General features: G+C 37.0%; 1 protein-coding gene across 3 annotated transcripts in view; it reads right to left on the bottom strand.

The window, feature by feature from the left end:
• ASB3 (ankyrin repeat and SOCS box containing 3) overlaps positions 1-17,574 on the bottom strand; it is a 94,145-nt gene that overhangs the window by 36,686 nt on the left and 39,885 nt on the right. For all 3 annotated transcript variants that reach the window (XM_022597301.2, XM_089923187.1, XM_089923186.1), the window contains 2 exons: positions 1,119-1,231; positions 405-540 (listed from right to left, as the gene is read on the bottom strand). In XM_022597301.2, the coding sequence (XP_022453009.1) occupies positions 405-540; positions 1,119-1,231 (249 nt within the window). The remainder of the gene's footprint in view (positions 1-404; positions 541-1,118; positions 1,232-17,574) is intronic.

Here is a 17,574-nt window from a genome sequence, read left to right as displayed (position 1 = left end):
GGGTTAATATACAAAATAACTATCTAAAAAATTAATTAAGCCTATACTAGTCTTTTTTTTTCTTGTACCCTAGAAAGTTGGAATTGCTCAGGTCCCTAGAATAAAGGACAGCACCATCATTTAACTTGCCAATAAACCTGCTTTAATGATAGGTTATTATGGTCCTACTCAGATAAATTAATAGTTGCGCAATGTATTATGTTAGTAATAGAGACTTAGTAACCAGGCTTATAAATGAACTTGTATGTACTCTTATTTACCACTAACATAAAAGACCATATATTCCAGAACCTGATTTATATCTGGTCAAGAATTACTCTTCCTAAGAAGATACAAAGTTAAAACTCATGATCTTAACAGTGTAAAGGCTAATGGATTAGTCTTACCCAATGAATTAGTCTTACCTGATGATATAAGTATGCTCAAGCTTTCTAGCTTGCCATATTGAGCAGCCACAAATAAAGGTGTGATTCCAAAGTCATCCTGGCATTCCTTGTTTGCTCCTTTTTTAAGAAGCAATTTTATGATCTCAGCATTTTCCTAAGGCACAGATTCATATTTTAAATAAAACAAAGAAAATAGAAGATATCTTTTTTATTGTTGTGTGTGTGTATATTTTTTATCCTCACTAAAGGAAAAAAGTGTATTGGTGGATGGGAAGAAAGTGTTAAACAATCAGATTATTCTGTACCTTTAGCTAGAACATTAAACATAAACAGATAGAACACTGGGAATCTCTAGGAATTATAATCCTTATAAAATCCTGCAAAATTAGTTTGCAAGTACAAGCACTAAGATGTCATCACAGTTTCTAAACACAGTGCTATAAATAAAATAAGCCATTGCTATCAATTTATATCCCAAATATTCTGATGGTCTCTTAACTATGCTATCAACATTTGAAAAACTTAGATAATCCCTGCAGCCCAAAGCTACTAGAACTACTAGAGCAGTTGGCTTATTCAGAATGACCGTTAGCATTTAGACTGCCTTTTCTGTACTGCACTAACCATCATAAATCACAGGCAAGTAGGAAGCAAAAACTGTATTGAACTGTCATTTTAAAAGGGTAAAACACACAATTTATATGGAAATGAAATAATAAATTCAGAGTTTACCTGAAAAGTAGCCTGGTGCAAGGTGTTCCATCCACACATAGAATGGGATCCATTAACATTTGCTCCATATCGAAGTAGCAGCCTTAACACATCTATCTGTCCATTTTCAACAGCTGCAATACAACAGTCAAAAAAATTATTGTCAGTAAAAAGCCATGTTTATAGGACTGGGCACTTCGGTGATGTTACCATCACTTATTCAGCTTCGAACTCACAATACTGTGATCATTCCTATCAACAAATCAAAACATATATGTACTCCTTATGCAATTCCAAAACATTTATCACAATTGTCTTAGCCCAAACCCATTAATATATACATCCTTTTGGTACACATATAAAATTATTTTCAATTGTATCTTAAAAGATACAGAGGAAATGGAAGCAGGAGGCAAACATATTCTCTTTGATAATGGAGATAATATGTGTTTCTATTTTGTTAAAAATGCAGTTGGGAGGGGGATGGGATGAATGGGTCAGAAGAAACAGCAGCAGTCTGGAGAAACAGTCTCAAAAGAATTGAAAGGTTGGCTATTACCATCTGATCACAAATGACAATAGTAAATGACAAGCAAACTGAAAGCACAATACTGCAAGTCTGCATCTTAGATATTTTTACCATAATAAACAACAATCATTGTTAAAATGATGTTCTTATATCAACCAATGAAAATTTAGTAGAATCTGTTTCACATCCAATTCATACATCATTATCAGTGACTGCTGGCAAAAATCACTCCATAGCCAAAAGCCTGAGTTGAAGATTATCAGGTTGTCAGTGGTGATTAATGAAACAGAGTTTAGATAAGTTTGTTTCCATGAATTAGGGAGACCTTCTAAAAATGAAAGTCGAAAAAATTTGTTTTGAGTATTAAATACGCTATAGAAGTCAGAGAGAAAAATTTTAATATCATAAATACATTAAGATATCTGATGTCTGCATCTCTAGTGAAAAAAATTTCTCAATGGCAAAATGGCATTTTTACAGCTCTTGCTAATTATTTCAAAATAAGGCAAATGGTTAAGTAATGGTTAATCGTTAAGAAATAGTGGTTTAGGGACTTCCCTGGTGGCACAGTGGTTAAGAATCCACCTGCAAATGCAGGGGACACAGGTCCAAGCCCTGGTCCGGGAAGATCCCACATGCTGCGGAGCAACTAAGCCCATGCGCCACAACTACTGAGCCTGCGCTCTAGAGCCACAACTACTGAGCCCGTGTGCCACAACTACTGAAGCCCGCGCACCTATAGCCCGTGCTCCTTAATAGGAGAAGCCACTGCAATGAGAAGCCCACACACCACAACGAAGAGTGGCCCCCGCTCACCACAACTAGAGAAAGCCTGCGCACAGCAACAAAGACCCAACACAGCCAAAAATAAAATATTAAATAAATAAATAAACCTTTAAAAAAAAAAAGAAATAGTGGTTTAGAAAAGTGTATTTACAGTTTACAACCTACTACCAAAGCCTCTCCTTTGGAAGAGTTGGGTTAACTTCTTTGTCCTTATATAATAAGTTACCAAATTGGAGACGGAGTGGGAACCATACTGTGACCAAGTATATTATACTTCAATGAAAGTTATTTAAAAAAAAACCAAAAAAACCCAGACTCGAACTTACTATTCGTTTGCCTCCTTATCATTAGTAAAGTACGCTTGAGGAGAGAAACTGTGTTCCGTTCCCCTTACGTGCCCAGTGCCAATCGCAAACAGAAGACAGGCAATAAATAAGCACTGACTCAGGGAATGAAAAATAAATGTCTAAAATAAAATATGATTTTCTTTTTAAGAATTCATTCCTCTCCAAACAGAACAGCCTTCAGAACTATACTTCTGGATATGACAAAATAACTGGTACTAAACTAGCCATCATAAGAGTGGGAAATATACATAAAGCAACTTTTTCTAGCATTAAACCATGGGTAAAAGACTGATTCCTAAGGAAAGGGAAACACATGAGGTGAGCCCCATGATCACCCCAGCTTTCTGCCTGGGGACATTTCTGGATTATGGTGCAATGAGCTGAAGTCCAAGCACAGTAAGGATAAGGTTGAAGAAAGAATACTCCAAGCAGAGGAAATGGTCCAAGCAGAGTGAAGCAGTCCGCTGAGCTAAGGAGGAAAATATCAGAGTTTAAGCAGTTGAAATCGGTGGGGCAAACCCCAAGAGAAAAGAGAACTGTGTGGAGGGGAGGCCCCACTGTGGAAGTTCTCCAAGAATCCTTGCCTGAGGTCTGGGCTACACATGTACAAGGCAAGATGAAGCTTACCAGAGAACTGCTAAAGGGTTAAGAATGGAACAGAGGTTAAGTAGAAGACAGTGCTGAGGGGCAACGGAACTCCTAGGAGTTCTGGCCCAGTCAGAGTGGTGAAACCACACTGATACTTCGATAGCTTGTTAACACTCTGGGCATTCAGCTGAGACACCCAAAAGGCAGAGCCCTAGGAATAAAGACCACATCTGAGACTAAGGCCTACTCTAGATCTGCTCTAAGGAAGCCTAAAATAAGCCCTGATCAGGAAGGAGGCAGAGGCTGGGAACTGAGTCCTCCTGGGAGTTAGATCTGGGAAATACCTTATGCTCTCAACAAAGCATAAAACCAAACCTAAACAAGTTCAAGGTCATAAGCCAGTAAATAATCTATTATTTAAAAAACAGAAAAAAACTCACTATTCTCAGAGGATAAGAGAATTCAAGTCTGTGACATACTATTCACAATGCCCAGTATACAAGTCAGAAAGCAGTGAGCAGAAACTGATCCCAAGATGGCCCAGACATTGGATTTAACAGATTAACTAATGTAGCTACTATAAATATGCTTTAAAACTTTCAGGAAAATATGTTCAACGATTTTACTTTGTTTGTTTGTTTGCAGTACGCAGGCCTCTCACTGTTGTGGCCTCTCCTGCTGTGGAGCACAGGCTCCGGACGCGCAGGCTCAACGGCCATGGCCCACGGGACCAGTTGCGCCACGGCATGTGGGATCTTCCCGGACCGGGGCACAAACCCGTGTCCGCTGCATCAGCAGGCTGACTCTCAACCACTGCGCCACCAGGGAAGCCCCAAAGATTTTATTTTTAATATCTATGGTATACACACAGCATACACAGAGAATCTGAGTAATGAAACTTTTTTTAAAAAAAGAACCAACTGGAAATTCCAGAACTGAAAAAAGAAATGGATGGGCTTAAAAGAAGATCAGAGATGGTAGAAGAGTGGATGAACTTGAAGACATCAATATAAATCAACCAGGGACTTCCCTGGCGGTCCAGTGGTTAAGACTCCATGCTACCACTTCAGGGGGCATGGGTTCAATCCCTGGTTGGGGAACTAAGATCCTGCATGCCACACAGCATGGCCAAAAAAAGAAAGAAGGAAAATAAAGCAAAAAACAAAAACATATATATATGTATATCATCCTATCTGAAGAACTGAGAGAGGAAAAAAAAAGACTACAGGAAAATCAACTGTACACATCTAACAGTCCAGCATACATTAACTGGAGACCCAGAAGGAGAAGAGAGTAAAAACTGGGCAGCAAAAAATACATTTGAAGAGAAAAAAATGCCTGAAATTTTCCAAAATTTGATTTAAAAAACAAAAACAAAAGCCACACTGACTTACAAATCCCAGAAATTCAGTAAACCACAGTGCTTTGGAAGAAGTCAGTATACTTATGACTTCACATTCTATGTAAATTAAGGATGATTATATAAACATACCTGACAGCTCTGTGGAAGAATTTAAATGATTATAAAAGCAGCTGCAAACAACAAGCCATTGAAATCAACTTAGCTATAATAATAGTTTAATTTTTTTTCCAGGGCTCTTATTTGCATTTGAAATAAAATATACCATTTTACCATGTCCTTTAAGACTCTGCAATAGTTAAATAATTAATCCAATCATTCAACAGTGCCAGGGACTGTACTAAGCACAGGGGCATAGCAAGCAACCAGACTTACAAAGTAGTTGCCTTCGTGGAACTTCCATTCTAGTGGGAGAGACAGATAATAAACAAGCACACAGATAAAGGAAATAAGTTCTGATAAAAGAAACTGTGAAATTGCTTTTTGTGGGGAAAAAAGTGAAAGAAATTAACAAGGTAAAGTAAAGAGCAGTGACTGAGTATGCGAGTACTATGTTAGAAAAGAGGATAGAGGTCATCTCTTTGAAACAGAGACCTCTGAACAGAGAAATGAGAGATAAGCAGTAAGCCATGCAAAGAGGTGGAAGAAGAGTACTCCAAACAGGAAATAAGAAGTGTAAAGGCAGTGAAGTACAAAAGAGCTGAGTATGTTTGGAATAGCCAAGACGGCCAGTGTGACTGAAGTGAAGTCAAGGAAAGGAAATAAAGCAAGAGAGGTAGAAAGAAGCCAAATTTTGTAAGCCTTGGCAAAAAGTTAGCTTTTTTTTTTTTTAAGGAAAAAATGAATTTGTAGTTGGAGCTACTCCTAGAAGCACAGCTCATCACCTGCTCGTTCAGGACATAAACCCTGAGGAGCTGAGTGATCTGCCCAAAGTCACAGAGCCAGAGCCCAGGCTTCCTGGTTAGTCAGGACTCCCTCAACTATACCTGGTAATATTAACAAGAATAGGAGTCAGCAAACTGTTTCTGTAAAGGGCCAGAAAATACAGACAGTCCCCAACTTAAGATGGTCTGACAACAATTTTTCGACTTTACAGCAGTGCAAAAGGGATACACATTCGGGAGAAACTGTACTTCAAATTTTGATATTTTCCTGGGCTAGCAATATGTGGTATGATCATCTCTCACAATGCTGGGCAGTGGCAGCAAGCTGCAGCTCCCATTCAGCCACAAAATCACGAGGATAAACAGCTGATATACTCACAACCATTCTATACCCATACAACCATTCTGTTTTTCACTTTCAATATAGTTTCAATAAATTACACGAGATATTCAACACTTTATTATAAAATAAGCTTTGTGTTAGATGACTGTGCCTAATGTAAGGCACAATGTAGGCTAATGTAAGTGTTCTGAGCACATATAAGGTAGGCTAGACTAAACAATGATGTTTGGTAGGCTAGGTGTATTAAGTGCATTTTTGACTTACAACATTTTCAGCTTACAATGGGCTTATTGGGATGTAACCCCATCCTAAGTTGAGGAAAATCTGTACTCTATTACATCTAGTTTCTCTGGTTCAACATTATGCTTGTAAAATTTATCAATATTGTTGCCTCTAGCTGCAGATCATTCCTCTTCATTGCTGTGTAGTAATCCATTGTGTAAATAGAACACAATTTATTTACCCGTTCTATCGCTGGCAGATGGTCTTTGGATAGCTTCCTGTTTGGGGCTGTAATAGAGTACTACAACAAGACTACTCTAGTACATCTTTTTTTTTTTTTTTTTTTTTTTGCGGTACGCGGGCCTCTCACTGTTGTGGCCTCTCCCATTGCGGAGCACAGGCTCCGGACGCGCAGGCTCAGCGGCCATGGCTCACGGACCCAGCCGCTCCCCGGCATGTGGGATCTTCCCGGACCGGGGCACGAACCCGTGTCCCTGCATCGGCAGGCGGACTCTCAACCACTGTGCCACCAGGGAAGCCCTCTAGTACGTCTTTTACTGAACACTGATACACATTACTGTTGACTATATGCCTAGGAATGGAATTGCTGGGACAGAGAGTATGTATATACTCAGCTTTAGTAAGTTCTTCCAAACCGTTTTTCAAAGTGGCTATACCAAATTCACACTCCCATCAGTAATCTATCTTCTGGTTGCTTCACATCCTCATAAACACTTGGCACTTTCAATCTTTTTCTTTTTAGCCGTTCTGGTAGGTGTGTAGTGTTTACTCTTACCTTAATCATCAGTCACTTCAAATTCTCTTTGGAAGTAGTTGAGATACGAATAAATAAACAAAATATAACACTGTCTTTATCCTGAGTTCCTTTGGGACTCACTAGCCTGGGAGTACAAGTGAAGTTATGTTAAACTGTAAACTAAAATTTCAAATCCTGACATTGGGGTTACAGAAGAAACAAGCTGATAACAGTTATAGCTGGCTGACGGTACAAAGGAGTTCACTATATTATGTTCTCTACTTTTGTATATATTTTAAATGTTTCACAATAAAAGTTTTTAGTATTTTTCATCAGTTCATGGCCCCACTTGCATAATATGGAAGCTATATCTCCTGACAAATTCTACCCCACTAAGGACTTCTGATCTCCTAAATAATCCTGTCATCTTCTTCTCTGAGACACCTTCCTGATGTCCACAGTTGTAAAGGCGACTTGAAGGTTATAACTGGCAGTGTCAATGAGAATGATGTCACCCAGGCCATAGGTGCCATTTATTTCCCAATTCTGAATATGCAAGATGCCAAAGTGATGCTGGTTTCCCTGCAATGCCCACTGTATAGGCAACATGCTACATCTGAGCAGCAGTGGAGAAGATGCCCTGTTCCCAACCTAACCCACAACATGCTCTGTCACCGAGCTTCCTACAGAGCAGGGCTGCTCATATCCCTGCGCCTCTCAGAGGTGCTCATGGAAACAGATCCTTCACCTTCCGCCTTCAGCTCCTCTCACTACAGGGCTCAAATATGAATCCCGGAAGCTGGAAAACCAGGCTGTTCTTCCACCCTTGTCTCCCAGAAGCCCCTCTACCACCCAGTTACTCAAATAAAAATCTCCTCCTGAAAACCATTCATTCTGCTCCTGAATTTGCCACCTACTTATTCATGACACAAGTGCTCAGGCATCTCAGACATATCTGAATTATAATTTAGGATCAAGATGATACCCTAACTCTAGTGGAAAGAACACAGATAGTGTAGTCAGGCACTCTGTCCAGCTGTGAGCAAGTTAGTCTCTCAACCTCATTACACATATAAAATAAGGATAATCTACTTACCTATGGGCTTTTAGTTGATTGAATAATTAATATAAGTAAATATAGTAGGTGCTCAATAAATGTTCCTTCTTTCTCTCCCTCAGTCTCCCTTACCCCTTTCCTGATATATAACTGGTCAACTTCTTTTCCTAATAAACTCCACAAATAGGATACTCAGAAGGTTAGCTTTTCAATCATGAGGAGTTAGGCCATAATTATAGTTCCCTCAATACTAATACAGCTCTCTGACTAAACTCATATTGGTCACCTTCACTCCATGCACCCTAAGGACAGCCTCTTCCCTTTGCAGGATCAATCCTTTTGTCCAACAACCCGATTAACTGCAACCATCATCCAGCACTACAAGAAGTGCATATCCAGGTTCCCTCCTAAGTGAGAGTGCAGACCCTCAGGTTTACCCAATTTATTGTCCAATTTACTTCCTCCATGATAATTACCCACAAACCAGTCTTATTAGTTTAAATAAATGTTTATGTTTATCTTTCCTCCTCCATAGCCATACTGATCTTGTCTTACAAACATATACACTATTTCCCATCCTCAAAAAAGGAATCCAAAGCCCATAATCCTCTATCTTTCCATGGCCACCACCTGTATTCATTTGCCAGATTTTTCTCTCTTCCAAAAAACAGAACTAGGTCTATAGGCAGATGCCGCTTATACAGAACTTTTATGCTCTTTCTTTTCCTTCCACTTCTTGTCCAAGTTTGCAGAGACCTAAAGACATTTCCTTAGACTGGAGCGTGAGTCTGATAATCACCTAATCAACTGAGGATAATGAGGGAAATTCAGCTGCAATTTCAACCATCCCACTGATAAGCAAGCTGATTGGCTAAGCTGGTGTTTCTTTGCTCCCTCACCTCTCTACATGGGACCCATCTAGTACCGCATGCTACGGCAAAGGAGGCCAACATTTCAAAGATAGAAGAAGACTACAGCTCAGTTAAGGGTATACAAAGAGCTGTGCTCTCTGATACAGAAGCCAGTGGCCATATGTGGCTATTTAAATCTAATTAATTAAAATTAAATTAAATGAAAATTTGAGTACCTCAATCAAACTAGCTTCATTTGAAGTGCTCAAGAGCCACACTTGGCTAGTGACTGGACGGTACAGATTTAGGACACTTCCGAATTCTATTGGACGGCTCTGGTCTAGAGTTTAGAATTTAACTAAATTGGAATTTAACCTAGAATACTAGGCATATCTATCTCCAAGATACATGCCTGGCAATGAGGACAGGGAGCCAGGCCATTAGTTGTGGCTCCTATGGTTTGGGGCAGGTGTTCAAGGACAGAAAGGAAATGAGTAATTCTGGAACCTGGAAAAGTACTGTGGATTCCCAGAGAGAAAAAGAAAGCAGAATCATAGGATCTGGTATTACACTGGCATTGAACAGAGACCAGAGCCCAAGGATAAAGAATAAACATGAAATAAAACACCCCATTTGGAAGACAGAGCTCAAAGTGTCTGGGGTACACACAAAGATGGGAGAAAGGCTTTCCTCCCTTCAATCCAAACAGGTATTGTCTGTAAGACTCTAGCTGAGACAGCAGAAAAGAAAAACCAAAAGCTCTGATGGCAGGGACACTGCCCCTCCCACAACAGGTCAGGTTATTGTGCTGAAGAAACCTGTAACATCAAAAGTCTAACAAAGTAAAAATGATATGAGAACATCATTACCTGCAATAATTTCTAGGGAGACATTTATATTTTTGAAGAAACACATCTTTCCATTTCCTATATTTAAGAGGGAAAAAGAAGTAATCTGGGATAACATAACCTGAATAACAAAATATTGTTGAAAAGGAGAAATCAAGGAAGTAGAAGCAGCTGCTGACCCACATATAACTTCTAACCAAAATCAAAACTCAGTTGAGGCATGTAGCACACTGAGTGCAGTCACAAGCCCCACATGAAGATTTCATGAAGACATGGACTCAACATAGGATTCTCATCTGGGAGAAATATGGCAGAGCTATACATACATGTAAGTAATAAATCTAACTAGCAGTACTAAACTCTAACTAAAAATAGTAAACAATGATCATTATTTAATGCAGCACTCATTAAACAATAAATTTCTAAAGGAGGGATTTTTTAAAATGCAATTATCCTACTGAATGCTCTTTTGGAAAAATGCCTAATGTGACTTTATGTTCTAGGGAATTACTGCAGACAAGTTCTGTACCAAATGCAAATTGCAGTGAGCTGAGTTTTACATCTATAAGCTAGAATATACTCTTTCATCTTGAGGCTCAGATTGTGACAGTAGTTCTACTGAGAAACATCACAGTCAGTAAGGCTGTAATGAACAGTTTAACCACAGGCTGTCCATCTTCTCTAGTTATAGCAACAGGTTGGTGATTTCTGAGGGCCTCAGAGATCACCTATGTATTCTATTAGTACATTTGATTTATATATGAATTTTTAACTGTATCTATGCTTCTTAAATTCTACATGTACTCTATTCTCCATTATGCACTTCATTTTCCTCTACAATTCACTGATAAAATAATCTTCCCATTGTATATCTAATTTGAATAAAACTTTTTTCCCTACCTCTTTCACAAAGCAAAAAAGAATGTTCGTAGCCATTTTATCTACCGTGTATTTCTTTGGTCCTGTGGTTACACTGACATCTGGTGGCACTAGAAAAGAAACTAGACTGCAATGACAAGTGATTTTTTTTCTAGTGTTTTGAATTTATTCTATGTCACCTCAGATTTTATGTTTTTCTAAGACTTTACCTATACCCAGGACAGGAGAACTATTAAAGTACTATACTAACTCCACTGACAGCATATGTTAGTTTCAACTTTTCACTCTGACAAAATGACTGGCAAGGATGGAGAATTATTTCAAGAATGTCACTGGATAAGTAGGACTACCCACAGTTATTTATTTCATAATTAAAATTTATAATCAGAATGGTTATAAAGTAAGGCTTTCCCATCAAAGACATATATCATAATTTCAAACCACTCTCCCTATATATACAGATATATTTCTATAATGTGTCTTGGCCATGAATCCTTAGTCTGAAATGTAGTATTTGATTGCTACTTAGAAAATTTTTTTCTAAAATTGTAATGAAAAGTTACACTTCTTTCTTACAAAGGACCTCGTGTCTGCCCAACGACTAACAATCTTAAAGATGTATACTGATGGTAAAAACCATGACCAAATGGACAAAATTCATTATGTTAGGAATATAACAGAAAGATTGTGGTCAGTACCCCAATCTAATTCTACATGTTGCCACTGACATGTCTCTGTTTCTGACAGAAAGAAGTCAAATGGGCAATTAGCCATCAGAGATCATATCCAGAAAAACACATCTTTCAATCACATGAAAGTCTTAGAAGACAAAAACCTTATCATTTTTCCATAAGTCTCCCCACCAACAGAGTCAAAGAAACGTTTGATTTAGATAGCAGAGCTAGAAAAGTGAATTCTACCACTTTCTGTAATTATCCAATTCACGTTTTTGAAGTACTCATATAGCAGTAGTTTCCTTATAGGAGCCACCTCTGTATGATCTCCACAGTATGGCTTAGAGAAACAGATCATTACACTGAGGAGTCCCTATCAAAGAAAAAGTATGTGGCAAAACATCCCTCATCCCAAGGACCACTCCAGTGTTTAGGACCCTGCACTCTCACTGCAAGGGCCTGGGTTCAATCCATAGTTGAGGAACTAAGATACCACAAGCTGCAGCGTGGTATGGCCAAAAAGTAAATTAATTCATTAATTTAATTTAATTAATTATTCAATTATGAACATGCAAGAACTCAAGGAACATTATTCCCATGGGTCCTTTCAGAGGACTCTGTTAAAGGAAGAATTTAGTTAACCAAACAAGACTGGAAAAACCATGGCAAAATAACTGATGATAAACTTCTAAGCTACTGAACCACATAGCTATAAGAATAAAATAAAATGAAGGTATTAAGATGCCAGAATAAGATGCAAAATGTTATTTCCACTGACAACGTTAATACAATATAACTAACAAAATTTGGCAAAGGACAGAAAAAAGAAAAAGAGTTACACAGGAGAATACAGGGATATTGATTTCTTCATTTTTAAAAGCCAGAAGTTTAATTCTATCAATCAAACATGACTAATAAAATGACAGATGGCGTAAATACATTTAATTATACGAAGGTAACACAAGAAAGATAATAAATATACTAGCTTCAAACTGCTTATCTTAAGGAATGAAAAGATACAGTCTTAAAGCATTGAAGAGTATGATATAAAATAATAAAAAGTTACATCAAGAAAGTAAATAGAACATGAAATTAACATTTAAAAAATGTAACTTTTTAGTGAACAGCCATACTTCAGACCTGAGAAAACTCAAACTCCTATTTTCAAGAACATGTCCTCAAATAAAAATGCTTAAGTTATAATCCTTAAGGAAGATGATTAATCTTTCCATTGAAAGATCTAAAAATAACTCCAAAGATTAAGTTTAATTAATATAATACATATCAAATATATGAATGCTACACCTCAAAGTTCATAGCACCTCAAAAAATAACTCTATGAATGATCACTAATCCATGAAAATACTAGTGAAAAGTGAAATACAGGTTGGTTTGTTCAACTCTGGAATATATCAACAGAGTCTGAGTTGAAGGATAGGCCACACGAGCTAAAGTATGACATATTTTACAATTCAATATTGAAATAGGCGGCCTCACATAACACTGCTTATAAAAAACTTTGTTCCTAATAAACATTACAGCTATGTTTAACGTTGAAGGTTACACAGACTAAGCAGAGACTCAGAAGAACAAAAAATGAAAAATAATCCATCAAAAGCCAAAAGAGCATGCTGTGCAGTTCTCATAGAAATTGTTCTGTGAGGTTGCACTGGGTTGGATTTGAGCCTCCAATTTATCAGTGTTGTTTTAAATATAGCAAAATAAAATCTATTTCCTATATAATCAGCTATATTTTCACTTAAATCTACTATATTTATAAATAATGGTATTCATATTTCCAAAGCAGTTTTTACAAATCTATCCTTAGAATATTTACTGTGTATGCATTTATAAGGCAAGGCAAGGGAAGGGGAGTGGAGAGAGAAGACAACAGTAAAGAAAGGAAATAAGAGGTAGACTCCTTGTTAAACATAAACTTTAAATTGCATGTTAGCAAATGATGTTCTATAAGAACAATTTTCACGTGGAAAGATATGGAGGAGAAGTTTCCTGAATTTGTGGGATTTTCTCATTTTAATTCTTACTGTCATTGAACTGAAAAGCTTCCTTCCAAACTCCATTTTATGAAAATCTTGGTGAGTTCTGTGTAGGAAAGATATTCCCACTATAAACAGTGGAGTAGTAAATTTTCTAACTGTCTGCATTTAGCCTTTAGTTCAATCATAATGACACACCACTGATGTTGATGACTTTTGCAGTCACCTGAAAGTTTCCATAGTTCTGTATTCATTTCCTATCCCTTGATCCCCCAGTTTAGGTGTTAACTGGGCCACAGGATAGGTACTACAACATGCAAGGGAATATAGCTTCCCTTGCGGGGAGGGGTAACATACTCCAAAGTTTCAGCAATGAACAGTTTGGAAAGATAAAGCTACAGATGGGGAAAGAAGCTATACTAGACGGGCAGTCCTCTTTTCTCACTTTAAGTCCAGGTGGTCCAACCACTCTTCCTTACCTAGAGATTATCATCTATAGCTTGGTGCAAACCTTGAAGTGTTCTGGATTTTGTTTTAATAAAAAAACCTCTTCCATTATAGATGGAAACACAGATCACTATGGTTATTTAAAAGAGGGAGAAATATACAGGTAAGTAAAGCACATTGCTAAAGTTTGTCATATTATTTATGGGTCAGAGCAGACACTAGAGCCCACAACACCTAACTACACAAAACACCTAAGTGAAGAGTCACATATCCATTCTTTGTTACTATGTTTTTGCAAAAGCTCAGCCTGTACTTTTCCTTTTTAAAAAGTACTCTACTTCCGGGCTTCACTGGTGGTACAGTGGTTGAGAATCTGCCTGCCAATGCAGGGGACACACGGGTTCGAGCCCTGGTCTGGGAAGATCCCACATGCCACAGAGCAACTAGGCCCGTGAGCCACAACTACTGAGCCTGCACGTCTGGAGCTTGTGCTCCGCAACAAGAGAGGCCACGACAGTGAGAGGCCCGCGCACCGCGATGAAGAGTGGCCCCCGCCCACCGCAACTAGAGAAAGCCCTCGCACAGAAACGAAGACCCAACACAGCCAAAAATAAATAAATAAATAAATAAACAAAAACCCTCTACTTCCAAACAAGGACCTAATACAATTGATGCAGTACTTGAGCATGCTGAGTACTCTATGTACTATATATCCTTGGGCTTAAACTCTCTGCTTGAGTCAAAATATTTTTTGTATTAGCCAGTACAAAACATAATTAGGATGGTAGTTTGCTGCCAAAGAAACTAAATAAATCCTATTACTAAAAATAAGTGATTTAAAGTTTTTCACTGGTGTGAATTATCCTGGCAACTCTTCCTTCATTAACATAAAAAACAGCAAGTATATCCTGAAATATAAATCACTAAAAACTCTGCATCTCTAATATTCTCCAAATAGTTATATAATAAGTAAGCACGATGCTGAATTTAGTAAATGGGACTATTATATTTTGAAACTGTAAACTAAGTGATCAAGCTAGCATTTCTCAAATAGTCCCATGGAATATTAATGTTTTTTGAGATAGTCCCAAGTGTTCCACAAATAAAAATAATATTAAGGTCAAATGCATTTCAAAATGCTGGATTAAAGTTAACATAAGTGATATTTAAAAAAAATAAGTGATATTTTATAAGAAGCTATTTCAGAGACCTTCATTCTTTCATTCAACAAATAATTTACTGCATGCCTACCATATACCAGACACTGATCTGAGTTTGGGAGTTACAACAGTGAACAAGATAAATAAAATCCCTGCTCTCATGGAACATTCTTTCTAGTGAGAGGAGTCAATAAATAAAGTAGCAAATAAATAAAATAATTGCAGCCAGTGATAAGAACTATGAAAATACTAACACAGGATAACATAGAGTACAGAGGATACTGCAGACTAGGTGGACACATAAAGCTACATGGCTACTAATTTTTGTTTTTCTACACTGGGGAATACAGAACATAGCATTTCCCAAACATATGTTGATCAGGAATACTTCTGTCAATGAACATCTATTAATAGCTCACTGAATCAATTCAGGAAATGCTATTCTAACCAATACACAGACAGTAGAAAGATCAAAACTTAAATACAGAACTTCTGATCCTAAATACAGTGTTTTCACACTTCCTCATCTGTGATAGTAGAAATAATAATAGTACATATGTCATAGAATCATGGTGAAAATTAAACAAGGTAATTCATGTAAAACATCTGACACAGGGTTTGGTACACATTCTCTGCTTAATAAATTTTGCTGTTACTATTAATACAGTACTCTGCACATGATATCTTCCTCTGTCATCCCAGGGTGACTTATTTTTCCCTCCTTTAATACCCTGAACACGTTATTTCTAACTCTTTTACAGGACTTAATTCCTTTTGTTCACGCCTCTATGTTAGATTCCTTGAAGATAACTAGAATAGAGATTGCACTTAGCACGGCTTCAATGAAAGCTTAAGCTTACTATGTAGTTGTACAGAATATCTGAAGTGGGTTAAATGTGGATGTAGTAAAAAAAAAAAAAGAAACTTTACATAAAAAGTTACATATAAACTTTATGTAAACTTTACATAAAAAGTTACCATATTACAGCAAGGCTTCCATGAAACATCTTCATAATAGTATATATCACATATTTAAAACACTTTTATAAATTAACATCACCAGTAATGGATCATTTTCTTCCTGATAAGATGCACTAAGATACCATTTCACTTCTGTGGTATTCCTGGAGAAATGTATAACCTGTACTTTATCAAGAAAAAACATCAGACAAACCCAAATTGAAAGACATTCTACAAAATAAATGGCCTGAACTCTTCAAAGATGCTAAAATCATAACAGATAAAGACTGAAAAACTGTTCCAAATTACGGGAGGCTAAAGAGACATAACATCTAAATACAATAAATAATCCTGGACTGATCTAAAAATAAAATAAAATATAAATTTTTTTTATTTGCTAAAAAGGACATTAGTGGAGCAACTGGCAAACCTGAGTAAAATCTGTAGATTAAACAACAGTACTGTATCAGTGTTAACTTCCTGATTTTGATTATTTTATGGCAGTTACATAAAAGAATTTCATTGCTTATAGGAAGTTCACACAGAAGTATTTATGGGTAAAGAAGCTTTATGTCTACAATTTAATCTCAAAGGGTTCCAAAAAAATAATACATGGATAAATATATAGGGAGAAAAAATGATATAGTGAACAGGGCAAAAGAACAGATTTTGGGTGAAAGGTACACAAGAATTCTTTGTACTGTTATTTCCGTAAGTCTGAAATTATTTCAAAACAAAACACTTGTCTAATAACAGAACAGAAAAAAAAGGAAAGATGGCAAATAATCATATGAAAAGATGGTCAACATCATTAGCAATCAGGAAAAATACACATTAAAATCACAACGAGATACCACTAAATCCCTACTAAAATGACTAAAATGTAAAAAAAGAAAAATTTGTCAATACCAAGTGACACGGTGAGGATGTGCGACGACTGAAACTCTCAAACATTACTGGAGGGGATGCAAAATGGGAGAGTCACTATATAAGAAACTTACAAATTGTTTTCCAAAATTAAACATACACTTACCATACGAACCAACAATCCTAAATATTAATTCAAGAGAAATGAAAACTTATATTCAAACAAAACCTGTGTGCAAAAGTTTGTGGCAATTTATTCATAATCACCAAACACTGAAAACTCAGATGTCTATCAACTGGTAAATAGATAAATTGTGGTGCACTCATACAATGGAATACTACTTAGAAAGAAAGGAACGAATTACTGATACATGCAACAACATGTATGAATCTCAAAAGCATTATGCTAAGTGAAAGAAGTCAGTCTCAAAGGTTACATGTTGTATTGTTTCATATATATTTATGACATTCTGTAAAAAAACAAACAAACTACAGGGGAGTTCCCTGGTGGCCTAGGATTCTGGGCTTCCACTGCTGTGGCCCAGGTTCAATCCCTGGTCAAGGAACTGAGATCCCACAAGCTGCAAGGCACAGCCAAAAAAGAAAAAAGCAAACTACAGGTATGAAAACAGAAAACAGATCAGTGGTTATCAGGGGTGAGGTAGGGGGAAAAGGTTGATTAAAAATAGGCAGCATGATGGAATTCTGCAAGGTGATGGAACTGTTCTGTGTCTTGACTGTCATCGTCATTACACATTTTTATGCATACATCAAAACTCATAAAACTGTACACTAAAAAGAATGGATTCTACTGCACATAACTTTAAGAATATATATTCTTAAATTTTACAAGGAAAAAATTATTTTCATAGATATTCTCAGCCCAATAAAGACTAGGTAGGTACTATTACTCTCATTTTA

Source organism: Delphinapterus leucas, chromosome 13 (genome assembly GCF_059928025.1).
Source record: "Delphinapterus leucas isolate spDelLeu-1000000601 "Yukka" chromosome 13, BTC_Dleu_Yukka2, whole genome shotgun sequence".
Classification (NCBI taxonomy): Eukaryota; Metazoa; Chordata; class Mammalia; order Artiodactyla; family Monodontidae; genus Delphinapterus; species Delphinapterus leucas.
The sequence above is the reverse complement of the archived record's forward strand: the minus strand, read 5'-3'. Positions and strand labels throughout refer to the sequence as shown.